Source organism: Dipodomys merriami, unplaced genomic scaffold, assembly GCF_024711535.1.
Source record: "Dipodomys merriami isolate MVZ:Mamm:240054 unplaced genomic scaffold, mDipMer1.0.p SCAF_13, whole genome shotgun sequence".
Classification (NCBI taxonomy): domain Eukaryota; kingdom Metazoa; phylum Chordata; class Mammalia; order Rodentia; family Heteromyidae; genus Dipodomys; species Dipodomys merriami.
This window is the reverse complement of record NW_027202604.1, coordinates 41744205-41763095: the sequence shown is the minus strand read 5'-3', so window position 1 is coordinate 41763095 and position 18891 is coordinate 41744205. Positions and strand designations below refer to the sequence as shown.

Sequence of the window (18891 nt, the reverse complement as noted above, 5' to 3'; positions counted from 1 at the left end):
CTAGTGCCACACTGTTCTAGAAGGTATGCTTTAATTTCTAATAAGGCTTTATTGCATGATCAGATATTAAAGAGTTTCTTCTGTCTTTTCCTCCTGAACTCAACATAATAAGCATATGTTCTACTACTTAGTGACACACTCAGCTCTTCTCTGGAATTAAAAGAAAGTAAGAACAAAGCTGAGCACTGGTGGTTCACACCAGAGGACTGATTCCACGACCTTCCTCTTCTCACAGATACCCGAGTCAGGGAAAGTTCAAGTTCCTTACATAAAATAGCATAGTATTCTTACATAACCTCTGTATATCATCTTGTGTAACTGAAATAATCTCTATACTTCTTACCTAATAACAAGACAGTATGAAAACATCTGTACATGTTTCATATAGACCCCAAATTTTTCCTCCACCATTGTCAATCCAAAGTTGGTTGAATTCTTGAACACAGAATCTAGCTTCAGCACTGAGTGTGCAATCAGTCTATTTTCTTCTTGCTCTTATGATTTTGTCTGTAGAGGGGTTGAACTTGGGACATGTGCTTACTGCACGAGTACGCTACCATTTGAGCCGTGTGTCTAGTCCTTTTTGCTTTTGTTATCTTTCAGATAGGGTCTTTTACTTTTTCCTGGGGCTGGCCTCCTATTCTAATCACTCTTCTTATTGTGCCTCACCAAGTAGCTAGGATTGGAGGCATGAGCCACCATGCCTGGCCCTAGCACACAGTTGCGAGAAACTATTGTATAAGAAAAAGTCAGGCAAACAAATCAGATAAGCCTGCCCATAGACCTCTTAGGGCTTTGAAGGAAATGTAGAAAGTCCGACCCAGGCCTGCAGAAGGGTGTGGGAACCCAGGTGCCCCAGTTCCTGTTATCAGATTCTTTCCTCACCTGGAAACCCTAGGAATGTACTGGCAGTGCAGAATGTTAGAGCAGTGTCCAAGGTGTGTGTGTGTGGTGTGTGTGTGTGTGTGTGTGTGTGTGTGTAGGTGGGGGGGGGTTCCTCCCCCCTCAAGCAAGTGGCTTCATCTACTAAATGGCAGCCTCCTCCCAGACCTGCCGGGCGCTCTGGTTGTTTGAGGACCGTGCGCGTGACAGTGGGTGAGGGAATGGGGCTTCACAGGACAGGGGTCTCTGCTCCTGACCTTTCCTCCTGACCATGGGCCAGCTGTTGCCTAAGCACTTTTAATGTATGCAAATTCCCTTAATGTCCACAAAAATTCTGTGAAGGAAATATCCTTATTGCCCCTATTGTGTGGATGAGGGAACAGGCAGAGAGCCTAAATAACTTGGTCAAAGTCAACGCTTCTAAGTCCCAAGGGTCTGTGTCCTTTGCACCACATGCCCTTTGTGTTCCAAACCAGACAAGAAAAATCAGAGTTGGAGGTATGGCTCAGTGGTAGAGTGCTTGTTCAGCTTTAAAGAGGTCCTGGGTTTGGTCCCCAGCATCTTACGCACACACGCATACACACGTGCACACACACATGCCCATATTTAGGATTATTAAGGAAAACTGTGTAGCTCATTTCCCCCTCCCCAATCTCAACTTAATTGTCTGTCCATGTCTGTACATGGTAGTGCTTTGTGCACCGTTGCCCAGCCCTTCACTGGCCTCCCCTGTGGACCTCCCGTGTTAGGTCAGTGGCACCGCTTCAGGAGAAGCCCAAACAACCATGCATACTTGTGTCCTGGCACCTTTGCTCCCGCACACGGCCTGGCACCTCTGTTCGCTGGCAGTCTGTGCTTCTTACGCCTATAGTGACTCCAATGGAGTAATTTTTATGAGAACCACTTTCCTCTGCCTCACTAACCTGATTAGCCTGTGGGAGGATTCTTCCTCCTCCACCGAGTCCAGATCTCATTACAGTGCTTGGGCCCAGTTACTGGCATTCAGCACTTGCCAAATGCAGTTAAAGGAAGTGACATGTGGGTGGGGACGCATACTCTCCTCCTGGTAGATTTGATTGTACTTAATGGCCATTCCCAAGAGGCCTGCCCTCTGTGCATAAACACATGGTAAAAATAGCCCTTCACTGGATGACTGTCTCTGAGGGCTGGAAGGACCGTTGTAGACCATGCGGCCCACCTTGATCTCTACACAAGAAGCTGACTGCAAAATTGAAATCTGCTGGGGTGAAGGAGCCTGAGCAGGAAAGAGCCCTAATTCAGCCCTCCCTCCCGAGCTCCACCCTGAGTCCCGACCCTCTTGGAAACCAACACTTCCATGATGGCCTGCTTTATCAAGGCCCCGGGGGCACTCTTCTTTATATCTTATCTTCCCTTAAATGAAGCCATGTTTTAAATCTGTTACACTTAATTTTTTAAAAGCTTTCATAAAAACACATAAAGATAACCCTACAAATACAGTCGATGCAAGTGAAGCTGAGTTGCTGATGCCCAGCTACACATGAATGCCTTTGTGAAAAGGAGGACGAACAGCACCCAGATTCGTCAGACCCCTGCCCCCCAGGACTGTCTCGACTAACAGGAAGGACGGAAGCTGCTAGAGGGGGACTTTCTCACAGTGAAGCGTGATGTTACTTGGTGCCCGCCTCCCTGGCCTGCTTCACGCCTCACTACACAGGCAGGAAAGGGGTGACCCAGGAGGTCAGGAGGTCAGGAGGTGGCCCTGCCACTCCTGACGTGTCGGTGGCCTCAGGCAAACGAAGAGTCCACAGAAGGGCCTGGTGTGGTGGGGCTCAGGCCTGTAATCTCAGCTGGCTGGCAGGGTGAGATCAGGAGGCTGACCCTGTGAAGCCGCCCCCAGTGAACAGCAAGAGCCCACTTTGTAGCCGCACGTGAAGGGGTTGGAGTGTGTGGAGGACACACAGGATAGCAGACTGGCTACATCGGCCAGCTATTGCTGCATAACAAGCCAGTCGAACTTGGAGGCCTACCACGCCGCAGCGTCTTTAGCTCACGGTTTTGTGGAACAGCGGCTCGGGCTGGGCTCTGCTTGTGGTCTTTTAGTCTTAGTGGAACTTCCTCCTGCATCACTGGACGTCTTCAGGTCACAGTCTCCAGAGGCACTGGCACTTGTCTGCCTCAGGGCCTCGGCTCCCCACATGGTCTATGACCACGTGTGCCACGGCTGTTGTGGGGGGGGGGCTCACGTGGCAGCAGGAGGAGAGGTGAGACCGCCTCTTGACACCTGGCCCGGTCTGGCCTGGTGTCCTTCTAGCCACTGTATCATGGCCAGGGAGGTCAACCAACCACTCCACCTTTTGAGGCAAGAGCCTCCAACCAGTACAGAGGGCGGGACACAGGGAGGCCATTCCCTGGGGCCGAGGAGTGCTAACAAACTGTCCTAATCCCTACCCGTACCAGCGTGTCCTGGTACCAGCAGCCCGGCCATCTGCAGCCACCAGGATGCTCACCACTCTAGCTACGGTGGTGTCCTGGCACCTTCCCTGCTCTAGCTTGCCTTGGTCTTTCCCCTCAGGCATCTCCTGCACCGCCCCTCAGGCCACAGCGAACGGGAGACTCACAGCACATGGCTAACTCAATCTTATTTACAATTTTAACTTGTGCATCTATAGCTTTTCTTCCTTATTGTTGTTGTTGTGTACCAGTGCTGGGGCTTGAACTCAGGGCCTGAGTCCTCTCCCTGAGCTTTATTTTAAAGCTCAAGGCTAGTATTCTACCACTTGAGCCACAGCTCTACTTCAAGCTTTTTTTGAGTTGTTTATTGGAGATGAGAGTCTCAGGCTGACTTTCCTGGCTGGCCTGGATTCAAACCACAGTCCTCAGATCTCAGCCTCCTGAGTAGCTAGGATCACAGGTGTGAGCCACCAGCATGCGTCTATTCCTTATTTTTAATACTCTGTGTGTGTGTGTGTGTGTGTGTGTGTGTGTGTGTGTGTGTGTGTGTGTGTGTGTGTGTGTGTGTGTGTGTGTGTGTGTGTGTGTGTGTGTGTGTGTGTGTGTCCCCTGAGGCATGAACTCAGGGCTGGAGGAATGGTCCCTTAGCTTTTTTTTCTCAAGGCTGGTGCCCTACTGCTTGAGTCACAGCTTCACTTCTGGCTTCTTGGATATAAGAGTCTCATGGACTTTCCTTCCCAGGCTTGGTTTGAGCTGTGATCCTCAGGTCTCAACCTCTTGAGTAGCTAGGATTATAGGATTATAGACATGAGCTACCAGGGCTTGGCTGAATACAATTTATTTTTAACCAGTACCTACAGACATAAAAATTGTACATAGAGCCAGGTGTGGAGATACACACCTTGAATTCAAGGTCAGCCTGCAATACATAGTGAGACCGTGTCTCAGAAAGATTATATATATTAATGGGGTTGCATGTGATGTCTGGATACGTGTATAAACTGTGCAATATTTAAATCAGGTTAAATCATATCACTCAGGTTAAATCAAATCACTCCTTTATGGTAAAAACCTTCAAAATCCTTTCTCCTAACCCTAAAATGCACAGAACACAGAATACTCAGCTAGTGGCCCCACCAGTGTTTCTCGTTCCTTCCTAACTATAGTTTCCGCACCCTGAACTCATCCTGTGCCAGCATGATGCTAAATAGTCCACAAACGTCACTCCATTTTCTGCCACAAAGTAGACAAGTCTTTCATTCATTAATCCTCGTTTTATAGAGACATAAGAAGTCAGTCGGGCACCTGTCTGTGATCATGGGGTTCTAGGCTAGTTGAGCTAGGATCTGAGCCCAGGGCACCCGACTCTGAGGCCTGTTGACCTTGCGCTGTCCTGTGCGCTGTAAATGGTCGTCTCTACTTGCCATCTCTGTCAGTTCCCCCTCACTTTCTAAGTCTGCCCCGTTTACCCATGAGCTGACCTCCCCAAGGTCAGTCACTGAGCTGAGGCACAGGTCCCAGGCCTAGTGCCTGACGTCTGCAGGCCACAGCCTCTCTCTAGAAGCGTACTCGGGGCTGCAGTCTCTGAGACTGTACCTTCTTCATACCCTCCTCCCCCTCCTCCTCTTCCTTCTCCCCCTCTCCCTTAACACCTCCTCTCCCTTCCCTCCCCCCTCCTCTTCCACCTCCTTCTCCTCCTCTACCACCTCCTCTCCCTCCTTCTTCTCCACTTCCTCTTTCTTCTCCTCTACCACCACCACGTCCTCCTCCTCCTCCTCCTCCTCTTCCTCTTCCTCTTCCTCTTCCTCCTCCTCACAGTGTTTTCCCCAGGATCACTGTCCTTCCAGTCGACCTCCCCTGGGCAGTCTAACCCCTGCTGAAGACATTGGTGATCATAACTGACAGACCGCTTTCAGACCTTCACCTCCGCCTGGACCTCCACTGCCCCTCCCAGCAACCTCCCCCATAACCTGCGGCGCCTCCCTTCCTTTTACGTTCTACAGTTCAGGAAGGCACCACCAACCAGTGACATGAACCAAAACCGCAGGCTGGCCCTTCCAGAGGTGATGGGTAGGCAGAGACCGGCACTACCTGAAGGGGGCAGTCTCTGCCCAACAGCGGGCAGGCCGTGGCCAGGCGCAGCCCAAGCCTGGTGGACTTTCAGAGGAAATCCAGCCCAACATGATTAGGTCCTGGGCGTTCACTGTTGGCTGCCTATTCAGATATTGTAAACCATCATACAGGCCGAATCTTCTGCAGCCCAGGCACTCGGCAGCTGCCAGCCATGCCACTGCCTAATCTCCCAGGCGGCTGGCTGTCTCTCCAGCTAAGTGGCTATGTCTGGACTGAGTCCTAATCTGCCTCCAGCCCGAGCTCTCCAGGGTTTCAGATCCACAAGCCCAGCTACCCAACAGCCTCTCACATCCCAAGCCCACATGCGGGCTTCCGCCAGAGGAACTGAGAATCTAGATTTGCCATGTGAAATCACCAGCTTCTAAAATGTATGGTAACAACGTTTAGATGGAAAGGCAGTTTCTCTTGGGTCAGAGTTGATGTGTTAGCCACCAGGCTGCCACCCCTGACTTAGCGTGAGCTAAGCCACCACACACCACAGACAAGGCCTCGCCAATCTCCAACCCTGAGGGGGTAGAAGTGGGTGCCAGGCCAGGGACCCCCCGCAGGCACACTGCTCCTCAGGGCAGCTGCTGCTCCGGCTTTAGTGACTTTGCTCAGCTTTCTTTCCCCCAGGGTCAGCCGTGGTCTTGGTTGTGTCCCTGAACGCAATCCCTGTTCCCAGCCGCCGCTCCTCCCTACCTGGAGGGGCATAACTGACCACCCAGACTCCTGTCATTGCAAGAAGATGAATTCATGGCGCTACTTCACGTAAGACAAACTCCTGGCTCTCTTAGGCCTCTGAGATCCATCCCACCCTTTCTCCTCACAGAAGTTCCCAGCACTTTCTACTCTCCTCTGGCCTCAGAGAGACTCTGAAGCTCATGTAAGAACACTTATGTGGGCAGAAAAATGCCACTTTTCCTTGGGTTGTCAGCCAGCCTCTTCATCTTAGGCCCAGGAGCAGATTCTGCCAGCCAGCTCTTCTCTTGAAGATCTTTACATCATGTGTCACCTAAGAGGTGAGGGTTTGGTGGCCCAGGGAGCTCCCTGCCAAAATAAAGCGCCAGGTGCACTTTCTAATAAAAGTCTTCTGTGGGGCTGGGAAGGTGGCTCAGTGGTAGAACGCTTGCCTTGCATGCCAGAGGCCCTGGGTTCGATTCCTCATCACCACATAAGCAAAAAGAAAGAAGCCGGAAGTGGCGCTATGGCTCAAGTGGTAGAGCACTAGCCTTGAGCTGAAGAGCTGAGGGACAGCGCCCAGGCCCAGAGCTCAGGCCCACGACCGACCAAAAAAAAGACACTCCTAAGCTGTTTGGCAAATATGGGTAGAACCGCTATCAGAAACACACAGGGTAATGGGACATTAAATGCTGGCAAGACTATCAGGAAGCTGGAGTGCTCACTGCTCATATGTGCAAGGGGCATGAGCAAACACTGTTTTGTGGCCTCTGAACACGCACACGCACACCCTAAGCATGCAACTTCCATGAGCCCAGAAACATCACTCGAGGACATTTGTCCCAGATGATGAGGACACAGTAGGGGAAAAAAACCCTCAATATCCTTCCACGGGTAGGTGGTTAAATAAAGTGTGCATCTACCGTGGGATGGTCCTGTGCCGGCCAGGGCTGCGGGGGCGCACGCGCGCGGAGAGCCCGTGCGGTCAGAGGGCTCCTGATTTGGCTTTGGGTGCTGGAGGCGAGCTCCCCAAGTAGCCCTGGATTGTTCCTGACCGGGTCGGGCTACGGGTGGGCTGGGAAGAGCACTCACACTCGGGTGCTGCGCCTCCTCCCCGCCTGGGCCCGGTACAGGCGTGCGCCACTGCAGCCCCAGACACCCGAGGACCCTCGGCCCGCGCCTCCCAGCCGGCCCCTTCCAGCCCTGCCTTTGGGCGGCGGCGTGCGCGCCCCGGCTGCGGCCGCCCAGGGACGCCTTCCAGGTGTCCCGGCAGGGGAAGGAAGGCCGTCCCGTCTGGCAGCCGCCCCGCCCCACCCCGGCGCCCGGGCCGCCTCCCCCCGCCCGACTTCCAGCTCCAGGCTAGGGCAGCGGAAGGGAGCGTCCGCACCCGGTGAGTGTGCGCGCGCGTGTGCGGGCCCGGCCAGCGTGCAAGGGCGTCCAGTGGAGGCGCGTAGGGCGGGGCGCCGGCGCGCGTGGGGCCGCGGGCCTGGGTCCTGCGGTGCTGTCAGTGGGGCCGGGCGCGTGCGGGCGGGCTCGCCGGGCGCGGGTCTGGGGGCGCGGGGGCGGGCTCACCGGGCGCGGGGGCGGGCTCACCGGGCGCGGGTCTGGGGGCGCGGGGGCGGGCTCACCGGGCGCGGGGGCGGGCTCACCGGGCGCGGGTCTGGGGGCGCGGGGGCGGGCTCACCGGGCGCGGGTCTGGGGGCGCGGGGGCGGGCTCACCGGGCGCGGGGGCGGGCTCACCGGGCGCGGGTCTGGGGGCGCGGGGGCGGGCTCGCCGGGCGCGGGGGCGGGCTCACCGGGCGCGGGTCTGGGGGCGCGGGGGCGGGCTCACCGGGCGCGGGTCTGGGGGCGCGGGGGCGGGCTCGCCGGGCGCGGGTCTGGGGGCGCGGGGGCCCCGTGACAGCCCCGGGCGGGCGGGCGCGCGTGGCGGGTCCCCGTCCGCCCCGCGGGGCCGGCACCCGCGGCCCGGCGCCGCCCCCCGCGCGTCCCCACCCACCGCGCCCGCCGTCGCCGCGCGGCCGCCCGCGGATAAAGTGGCGGCGCGGACGCCGCGCCCAGTCGCCGCGCAGCCCGCCGCGCAGCTCCGTCCGCCCTGGCCGGCCGCAGACCCGGACCCGCAGCGCTCGGGGGAGGCGACGGCGGCGCTCCAGGCCCCGGTAACCGCGCCCCGCCCCGTCCTCCCCGCCGGGGTCGCCGCACGCGCGGCGCGGGCGCCCGGTGCGGGTGCGCGGCTGTGTGCGCGCGTGCCGGCGCGGGCGCGCGCCCCGGGCCCCAAAGCGGCTCGTCCCCGCCACGCCACCTCGCGCCGGGCGCGGGGGCCCCCGCGCGGCCCCGCGCCCGCCCTCCCCGCCGCCGGGCTCCGCTCCCCGCGCCAGCCCCGCGCCCGGCGGGAGGCAAAGTTTGTCGCAGCCGCGGGGCGACTTTGCGGGGAGAACCCGCGTTGTGCCCGCCGGGGAGCCGGGGGGTGCAGGGAGCAGGAGCGGGGGTGCGGGGAGCGCGGAGCCGGGAGCGGGAGCGGGTGCGGGGACGGCGCCGCCCGCGGTGGGTTTGGAAAGTGATGACAGGAGCCGTGGCGGGGCGGCGCGGCGCCTTCCCCGCCCCGGAGGGAGGGAGCCAGCCGGGCGGCCGGGAGCCCGGGAGCGCAGACCCGCGCGGCGCGGCGCGGGAGCCGCCGGACGCCGCCCGCACGCAGGCCCGCCCGGCGGCATGGACGCAGGTTGGTCTCCCCTTCGCGCGCCGCCCCGCGCCGCCGCGGCTTTGTACGGGGCCGGGCCGGCGTCTCCTGACGATCGCGGCCAAAACAGGCTTGAGGAAGTTCCCGCACGATTTAAGCAAACGCAGACGGGAAGGAGGGCGCAGCCGCAGCGAGGCCCCCAGAAAATAAAGTGGGCACCCCAGCCGCACGGCGGGGCGGGCGGGCCAGCGAGGACTCCGAAGGAGACTTAGCCGTGCTGTCGTTCTGACCGGATGTGTCCGCCTTTCTTTGCAGGACTGGAAGGACCTTCCAGAATGCCAGAGGAAAGTTCCCCAAGACGGACCCCTCAGAACGTTCCGTACCAGGACCTGCCCCACCTGGTCAACGCAGATGGACAGTACCTCTTTTGCAGGTACTGGAAGCCCGTCGGCACACCCAAGTAAGTCCTCACGGCCTGCCTGGCTGCCCTGCACCTGTGCCCGCCTCCCCTTCCCTTCCCCCCCTCCCCGTGCCCTGCTTCCCGTGCCAGCGAGGCCGGGCACCGGGCACCGTACTGGTTGCTGTAAAATGAAGACGCACACATGCTCTCTTTTCATGGTAACAACTGGGATACGGATTCTACGGGGTGGCGATCTTCAGAAATGTCACCTGACAAGTTTTGTCCAGCATTCACCTAAAATCAGCCCAAACAATTAAGGAATCCCCGACCCCGAAAGGCATAGGAAAACAAAAATTGCATGTGGTGTGTGTGTGTGTGTGTGTGTGTGTGTGTGTGTGTGTGTGTGTGTGTGTGTGTGTGTGTGTGTGTGTGTGTGTGTGTGTGTGTGTGTGTGGCCTTGCTCTCTCTTCCTGCTTTATTCTGAGCTTTGGAACGGGGAGTCTGGGTGCTGCTGTGAGAAGGCCCCTTTCCTATGAACGGCCCGGTCCTCCTTGGTGTTGGAGATAGGCCTTGGGCAGGCTGACAGCTGCCCTCCGCTGCTCTGCTGCTCTTGGACGAAGCAGGAAAATTCTGCTGTGGGTGTCAGTCAGGGAAAGAGATTATTTGTGGCAACCAGTTGGCCTGGTGACAAGGGAATGTTTCCTGTGCCCTCTTCCCTTTCCAAGGGCTGTTTACCTGGCCCCTCAGAGCTGGGCCTTCCTCCCTTGTCTTCAGTGGTGGTGTGTGATTCAGGCAGCTGGATACTCCCAGAGTGGATATGAGGACTTTGGAGTCCTGGGTTGGAGCTATAACTTCAGGGGTGGCTAGAGGACTTGTGATTGTCTTCTCTGATGGACCGCAATCCCGTCAGTCCTGCAGGATCTCCTCTAGAGGAAAGGGTGTGCGTGTGTGTGTGCATGCGTGTCACCTAGTCATTAATTCTGACTGAGCTGGCTTAACTGGAGGTCACATCCTGGTTTAATTTCTAGCAAAGTGTTATGTGGCAAGTGATTTGATTCATGTGCAATACAGAGGAGTCCATTCTTAATGCCCAGCCCATACTTGGGGGGCTTTGTCGGTTCAGTGTAGTGAGGGTGTCCTAGTTTGGAGTTAGAAAAAGAAAGAGGGCCTGGAGGCCTGGGGGGGGGGGACTGGCGGGGTGGCCCAGTTGGCTGCCCTCGCCCTGACTGTGGGTGGTTTTCAGAACCTCCGCCCAGTGGCCCACAAGCGGCTCTCTGCCAGGCTGCTCTTGCTCTGCAGAGGTAACCCACCTCCGTTGACGAAGGCCAGCTGCCTCTTGGAGGTCAGTGTCTGCTGTGGGTGTGGACAGGATTGAGCCCTGCGGTCAGAAGAAAGGCAGGTAGAGAAAAGGGAAGGAGAAGTACCGTGGGGAGCAGCCCAACAACCAGCCTTTGCCGCTCACGAACTGCCATCCCATGATGGCGGTGATTCGGGCCCCTTGTCACCACCCACCCTGCCTCCTGGAGACAGGATTGATGAGCTCCCTTAGGGGCTTGAGGGCAGTCTGGAAACATTTTACAACTGACTCTGCCTAGAACAGGGTCCTGGAAGCCCCCTGGAGTAATAGGTGCAGCCCCATGATTGCTGGGCCAGGAGAGGGCCAGCTGGCTCTGGAGAAGGCCCATAGCAGTGGGGGTGTTAGGGAGGTTCGGGCTGTGGGCGCAGGGTTGGGCAGCTGCTGGACAAGCGTCTCCAGATCTGATAGGAGAGCAGCTGCTGGCTGCCCGGCCGCCCCTCACGTGGCCTCTGGAGTCATGTAGCTTGCTGTCTGGAAGAGGCTAGGTACCTCAGGTCATCTTGGACTTGAGCCCTCTCCTCCCCCAGGCCCTTTCCTTCTGCTCCCTGCAATAGGGCCCCTCCCGCACACAATCCTGCCTCCTCCCAGCTGGGTAGGAGGGAACAGGAGGGGAGAGAAAGAAAGGAAACTGATCCTAGCTGAACTTGCTCCACCAGTCAGGACCACAGGAACCCACCTCATCTCCACCTGCTTCTCTACCATCTTTCCCAGAGTGGTTGAGACCTCAGGAGGCCTTGAGGCGGAGGGAGGGCTGGGCCTGCCTTGGTCACTTGGCTCTGGTTTGGGTTGATCTTCTGGACAACAAGCTGCCCCCTGCTCCCTGGACCTCCCAGGAGCACCAGAATCTTGAAATACTGGAGCATTCCACCCTCAGCAGAACTTGCCGGACGCCAGGACTGGCGCTGCAGGTGCTCACTCACAGTCTCTGCTGCACGCTGGCCAACCGGCCTAGCCTGCTTTCCGGAAACAAGTTATGTAAATTCCTCAGACTGACAGACACGGAGAAGAAAGTGCGTGTTGGGTAGTCACTGCTCTCTGTACAAACACAAGGCTGTGTTTAATATAGCAGGCTAGAGTTTCTGGGTTTGGTTATTATGATCAAAGCATTCATACCTCCGTGTGTCAGTCCTACTCAGCAGTATATACAGTCCTTAAAAAAATACTTTTACAGCCGAGCGCTGGTGGCTCACGCCTGTAATCCTAGCTACTCAGGAGGCTGAGATCTGAGGATCGCAGTTCAAAGCCAGCCCGGGCAGGAGAGACCGTGAGACTCCTATCTCCAATAAACCACCAGAAAACCGGAAGTGGCGCTGTAGCTCAAGTGGTAGAGCACTCGCCTTGAGCTGAAGAGCTGAGGGACAGCGCCCAGGCCCAGAGTTCAAGCCCCACGACCGACAAAAAAAAAAAAAAAAATACTTTTACTAGTTCTGGTAGATGTCTTCTGAACTGAATACCAAGTAGGGATCTGGGATCTGGAGTAGACTGGCACAGACTAGATCTCAGTTAGGGTTCACAGTGATCTGCGAGACCAGCTTTGGTGGTGTCCTTGCTGCCCTCTGTGGGAGGAAACAGGTCCACCGCGATGGCTTGACCTGGATGTCCCAGCTAGCAATATCTGGCTTTGTTCGTCTTGACAATCCACCCACCGTGCCTGTCAGATTTTACCCGTGGGGTTGTGTTTTCCTGTGCAGATCATATCCTAGGGCAAAAAGAAAGAGTAATCAGTTCTCCAGAATCTTGTATTCCATCTGTGAAACAAGAAGTAGATTAAAAACAAATATTCAATCTTACGCCCTGGCAGCTCTTATCGGGACTCCACACTGGGACTCCTTCAAATGCTGTGGGTTTTTTTCTTTTCTTTTTTTTTTGGGTCCGGTCGTGGGGCCTGAACTCTGGGCCTGGGTGCTGTCCCTCAGCTCTTCAGCTCAAGGCTAGTGCTCTACCACTTGAGCCACAGCGTCACTTCCGGCTTTTTGCTTTTTTGCTTATGTGGTGCTGAGGAATTGAACCCAGGGCCTCAGGCATGCAAGGCAAGCGCTCTACCACTGAGCCACCTTCCCAGCCCCTTTTCTTTTTCTTTTTTTTTAAGGTGGACTCCCACTGCAGGTGTAGTCATTGCCAGGCGTCGAGGGGCCCAGGGGTCTGGGACTCTAGAGCTGGGAGGCTCAGGGTTACTCTGAGTGCTGGTTTATTCTATCAGGTGGCCCTTGTCCGCTGAAGCGGAGCCTTGAACGGATAACTGGGAGTGATGTGGACACACGGCTGCAGGGAGGGTCCCTCTGGCCCCTGGCGAATGGTTGAGTAGCACTAGGAGTAGGGGTAGCAATTCGTCCTGAACACTGATTTGATGATTTAGAGGCCCCCAAAGTGTATGACCCGGAAGGCTGGAGAACTTGGTAACTCTCCAGCTCCGACCCCCACCAGGTGGCTGCTCAAGGCAGGAGGCAGTTTGCTTCACCTGCGTGCAGGTGCCAAGTGGGTGGGTTGAGCACAGGTGTGTTCTTCAGTCTCGTGCCCCCTGTGCTTCCTGTATTTGACTTCAGCGGTTGTAGAAGCACACGTCTCCTGTGCTGTCCCGAGACAGTGTGTCCTGGGTTGGGGGTGAGAGGCCTTGAGAACTGAGTCTCGGGGCCTCAGAAAGCCTCTTTATCTTGTATCTCTCTTGGCATTTTGTTCTGTACTCCCCCACACTTGCTGAGCTCTTCCCAAACCTAAGCCTGTCCGCTAGTCCTCCCTGGCTCTGCCTTTTTGTTTCTCATTTCAGACTTCAGCACTGTGGTCTTCCTTCTACCAGCCTGCACCAGTGTCCTCCCCCAGAGCAGCCTCCTCTCTGGCCTCCCAGCTCCCCAGGCCCCGGCAGGATGCTCCTGTGTGCTTGTCAGGACTTTGCTGTGGGCGACTTGGAGTCAGGACTGTGATTGGGGTGCGTGGCCGGGGATGAACTGGCGAGGCTTTGTCACTTCTGCCTTTGCCTGCAATCCTGCTGGGGCTGTCTCCTCTCCGTTCCGGGACCACCCATCTGCCCTTTTTCTGGGTCACTTTGGCTCTTCCTAGGCACTTCCTAGAACACTGGCCGTGGCGTGCTAGCATCCTTCTCCCACACACTGCCCCAGCTGCAGTGCACGCACGCAGTGCACGCTGCCCTCCAGCCCCACAGCGCCCTCGTGCCAGGCCTTTCCGGTGCCACCCTGCCACCCGTTCCAGGGCTCAGGGCCCCTCCCAGCCATCTAGATCTAGAACCTGGAGAGGAAGAATTGTCACCATCTGCCTGGGCTTGACTTCCATCCCCTCCGCCTTCTGGAAACTTCATTCTCAAAGATCAGCCCACACCTGCCCTCCTCTTGTTTTCTAGGCGGTTGTGGCCAGTTCTTCACCGGCTCTCTTGTCCCCGGTGCGATACATTGGTTCCAATTTAGTGAAGGCAGCCCCTGCCTTGCGCACACAGAGGAGCAGGAAGGCCTGTCCAGTCCCACTTGCCCTTCTCGCCTCACGCACCTGGATGGTGTCTCCACACCTCTGCCTTGTTGCCTGGCTGGAAGGCCTGTGCTTGCCATCTTCCTGAGCTACTTGGTGGCCACCTGAGTCACCTTCTGGTGGTCTCCTTCGGTAAATGACCAGCAGGCCCCTTTACCGTGGCTGACGGGCCGGGCTGCCCCTGGCTCCGCAGGCCCCCAGCAAGCGGGCAGCGCGGGCTCCTCGGGGCCTCTCCTTGCTCGTCAGGCCTCATTCTGCACATCCACTCAGCACGCGCTTCCTGTTGCCCCCTCGTGTGCAAGCGTGTGGCTGCCAGGCAGGGCGTGCTTGGCACAGGCCTCTATCGGATGAAGGGACGGTCAGAGGCCACGTGGAGAGCCACCGTGTGGCATGGGTCCAGCACGGGGCTCCTGCCAGCCCGGCGTGAGCTCCGTAAAGCCCCAGGCCGCACGGGCACAACGTGGGCTGGACCAGCTCCTTCCACTTGCCCGGGGCCTCTGACCAAGTCACACCTTTGGGAAGGTGCGCCTTGCACCGCTCGGGGTGGCAGGTGAGGGAGGCCAGGCCTCAGCAGAGCGGCAGGTGGCACGGTGGCAACCGTTGAGGAAGATAGAAGTTGACCATGCTTGCTGAGAGAGGGCGCGAAGGGAAGGGGTGAGCCCCAGGTGAGTCACCCAACGTCAGGGCACAGCGCCTCTTAGCAGCACACGCCGTTAGCGTATCCGTCGTTCAGGAGATGCACTCCCGCAGGGAGCACACATGCTTCCCCAGACACTGAGACATTCATCGGAGCAGCTCTGGAATAAACCCTGGGCAGGGTGGAGGACAGAGCCTGGGCTCCCCAGGCCAGCCTGGCCCCCGGCTGAAGCCAGGTCCAGCATCACCCGGAGGACCCAGGCGTCGGTACCAATGAGTTCCCTGAGGAGAGGAATCACGACGCGCCCTGTCTCTTCGCCGTGGGATTCAGAGTGGAAAGGCTCTGAAACAGACCCCGCTGTAGATAGCTTCATCAGATGGCGCTTCTTTGTGCACCTGTCTATTCTTTTGCCTATTTTAAGGATCTCCCAAAGTTTCCTTCTCTCTCAGGAAGCTGTTATTTTCCTGCCTCGGCTTTTTCCTTTTCCGCAGCACAGCCGACTGTCTTCCTTTTAAATAGGGCATCTCTTCTGGGCTTTTTTTCCCCCCACTCCTCGGATAGCAGAGATCTTTTGATGGTGAGAGGGGAGGCCTGCCGCGGCTCTGGCAGTTGATTTTCCAACTGCTTCAGTAAGGGATAATTTCTTCCAGTTGCTCTAAGAATGTTCTACAGATACAAGTCTGGCTTTGTTTTGCAGTGGAGCTCAGAAACAAAATAGCGAGATAAGCAGCTCTCTGAATAGCAGCCATTGTCCACCATTGTCTATTTATCGGCACCTTTTAGGTTGAAATCTTAATCCCAGATGCTTTGTCCAAGGGTGCAAACCAAGCTATTGGTCTTTGTGTAAACGGAGGAAATAGCCTTTGGTGGTGCGAATTTTTACAGCTGGGATGACAAGATGACCCTTGTCCCCATCTGTGCGGGTCGTCCCGGGCTCTTTGAGGGGAGGTGTTTGTCATTTCTCACAGCCTTGCTCCGCAGGGGCAGGGGCGGGGGATACATGCTGCCCGCGAGTGGAACGTGGGGGGCTGCAGAGCGCTGCCCGTGCCCCCCCCCAGTTGCAGCACCCAGGCCGAACACTCCGCTCCGTCTGACAGGCACTCCTCTGCGGAGAGTGCTGCCCACGGGACCCCCGTGGCGTTCTCCTGTGTGACCATGCAGTCGTGCCTACCTTTCCCGTAAAGGTGTTTCTTGAGGGGGGTCATCATCCTATCAACTTTCAGAAAGCAAAGAATGAGGGCAAAAAGGAAGGACAAAGAGGAAGGAGGGATAGAGAAAAGAAGAGCGGGGTGCTGGTGGCTCACGCCTGTAATCCTAGTGACTGAGGAGGCTGAGATCTGAAGATGGAGGTTCAAAGCCAACCTGGGCAGGAAAGTCCGTGAGACTCTAATCTCCCATAAACCACCACAAAACGGGGAAGTGGTGCTGTGGCTGAAGCAGTAGAGCGCTCACCTTGAGCTGAAGAGCTGAGGGACAGCGCCCAGGCCCAGAGTTCAACAGGCCTCACAACTGACGACGAGTAGAAGAGATGTAGAGAAGGGCAGAGGAAAGAGATTCATCGCATGGAACAGGCATGCCATGGGAAGACGTCTTCAGATGAGAAGGTTTAAACAGACAAGTAGAGGCACTGGGGGAGAAAGAGATGCATAATTGGTCCTAAGTCATAGATGTCGGATGGCAGACTTGGCCAGTTCACATCTGAGGATTGGTTGTCTGGGGACTTGTCACCTGGCAGGGGTCCTAGGCCTCTGGTTCCAAGATGGTTACAAAGGAACTGCAAGGAAGACTGGCAAGGCACAGGACATAGATACAACATGGAGGCAGAGACGCCCAGTTCTATCCTGCGTTTAGTTAATTCATGGACCCAGGTAATTCTTTTGTACCCTTCAGTGAAAGCAGCTTTACTCATGGCTTTAAAGGATTAGAGGTGAAAAACATCTAGTCATGAAAGCCCTGCCTCTGTAGCCATTTTAGAAGTTTCACTGTCTGCGCATTAAGTTGGCCTTTGAAGGAAGCCATTCAGGAAAACCTTGTCTGTGGGCGACAAAAATGATGGGCAGTGGAGAAGAACTGAGGTACTGGGGAGAGATACCGGAACAGAGCCCCTCTCCCATGGAGTGATTCCACAGGTTTAATAGAAGTGTGGGGTGGTTTGGGCACTTGGAAGGCAGTGGAAATGTGACCTCTCACCTGGTCAGGTCTGTTCTGTGGCTGTTACTTTAGAGTTGCTTCCTGTCCCACCCTCTTCCGCCCTAAGCCCTAGCAACAGAGCAGATGAGTTTTATAAATGGCCTTGGCCTGCTCCAGCAGCCACGGGTCCCTGCCTCCCCTGCCCTAGATGACTTGCTATTTCCAACCGTCAAGTCTCACTTCCACTTCCTATAACCTTCCATGGGTGCTACAGGCTCATTGACTTTACACGAGAAAGCCACAGGAACAAGTCATTGCTGGTGAAGTTCTTTGTAAAATAAAACACAGGTAATTTGACACGTTTAAGTCATACCAGTATTTATAATATAATTGTATGTATGTCAGGTTTTTTTTTTTGAGTGCCTTAAAAAGCATAATTTCATTAAGGTGTTGAAGAGAGGAGTTACTGTTTCGTAAGTCAGGTGATGAGTACATTTCTTTTTGGACAGTGTTACCCCTTTCTTTGTTCTCCCTGTTTCCCTTTCCTGTCCCTGCCCACCAGCTGCAGAGTTCATTTTCCACGCAGTGTCTGCTGAGTACTTTTAGCATTGTTCTAATTGGCACATAATAGTTGTGCGTATCCTGGGGTACAGTGTGATGATTTAATATGTGCATGTGATGCTGAATGGCCAGGTCAGGATGACTGGCATTTGCCATCTCCCAATGCTCTGACCGTTTCTCTATGTGAACAGGGCTCTCCTGTGGTTCTTTATAAAATATAGAATAAGTTGTTGTTGTGCCCTGTAGTTACCCCTTGTGCTATAGAGTGCCAGAACTTAATCCTTTTCTCCAACCGTGCTCTGGTGCCTGCTCCTCTCCTCTCCTCTTCCGCCTTTCCTGGACTTTATAGGTGGACTGTTGTGCTCTCTGCATTACAAAATTAACTTTAAAATGCTGCATCTGAGGAGGTTCTGCTGCACTTGTCTTTCTGGGCCAGGTTTGTTTCCCGTATTAATGTCTTCTGGTTCCATCCACAGTGCTGCAAAGATAGTGTTTCCTTCATGTTCACAGCTGAGACTGTTCATTTTATCCAGTTACCACGGGAATGCAGGTTTCGCCGTTTCACCTCCCTTGACCTGTGCTCAGGAGAGGTGGGGCTGGACGGGATGGGAGGTCTCCTCGTAGTATTTGGAGGAGCCCCTGTGTGTGTTCCGTCGGGGCTGCACCAGTGTGTGGAACTTCCCTTTCTTCTACATTTTGGCCAGCATTTTTAAAATTTTATTGCTTATTACTTTAATGTGCACACATGGGATCACTGTGATCATGACTCTGTTATCTGTCTTTGCTACTCAAATACCCTTTATAGACACACCTGATGATCAGATCTGCGTGCTAAGGCAGACGTTCCATAGCTAGGGGTGTGGCGATGCCCGTGTGTCCAGGAGTGAGCTATGGGTGTGGGTGCTGTACTGCGCTTCCCAGACCCGCAGCCGCAGAGCCCTGGGTGTGTCCAGCATCCCACCCATTGCTGTTACGGAGTCTGTGCAGGTTCAGTCCAGCAGCTCTTTGCTGGCCCTGGCCATTTCCCTGGCTGTTTCTGAGGTGGGCTGCTGGAGAACAGGTGCTGACAGGCTGGGGGGGGGGGGAAGGGGGGAGGGGGAGGGAGGGAGGGGTGATGGTGCCGCAGGCTGAGGCCCTGGGGACACTCCAAATAGCAGAGGTCAAGAAGGAGTATGTTCTGATGCTTTTCAAGTCTCTGGTTGCATCAGGTTCACCTGTGTCCCTGAGGCCAAGCAAACAGGGAGGCAGAATGTGATGTCCAAGAAGCATGGGTGGGAGAGGAAATTTCATGGTCATTTTTGAAATCTAACACTCTTTTCTCAGTCTTAGAGCTTGAAGTCAGGGCCTGGCACTGTCCCTGAGCTCTTTTGCTCAAGGCTAGTGCTCTACCACTTTTAGTCACAGCACTACTTCTGAGACAAAGATCTTTGTACTGAATTTGGACTATTGTTGAAGTTTTATTATTGCATTTGCCTTTGAGTGACTTTACATGAGATACCACCTCTAATACCTTCCAGTAAGTTCCCAGAGGTTGGGTTTTTTTTTTTTTT

General features: G+C 55.7%; 1 protein-coding gene across 6 annotated transcripts in view; it reads left to right on the top strand.

Annotated features, from left to right (window-relative positions):
* The first annotated feature begins 7432 nt into the window (after positions 1 to 7432).
* The window catches only part of LOC138824871 (monoglyceride lipase), a 76904-nt gene continuing 65445 nt past the window's right edge, over positions 7433 to 18891 (top strand). For 2 of the 6 annotated variants that reach the window (XM_070019285.1, XM_070019278.1), the window contains exons 1-2: positions 8743 to 8824; positions 9098 to 9242. In XM_070019285.1, the coding sequence (XP_069875386.1) occupies positions 8815 to 8824; positions 9098 to 9242 (155 nt within the window). In that variant the 5' untranslated portion in view covers positions 8743 to 8814. Of the gene's footprint in view, positions 7499 to 8161; positions 8265 to 8407; positions 8825 to 8971; positions 8994 to 9097; positions 9243 to 18891 lie in introns of those variants that run through there. The other 4 variants (XM_070019282.1, XM_070019281.1, XM_070019284.1 and 1 more) reach the window with 4 other exon arrangements.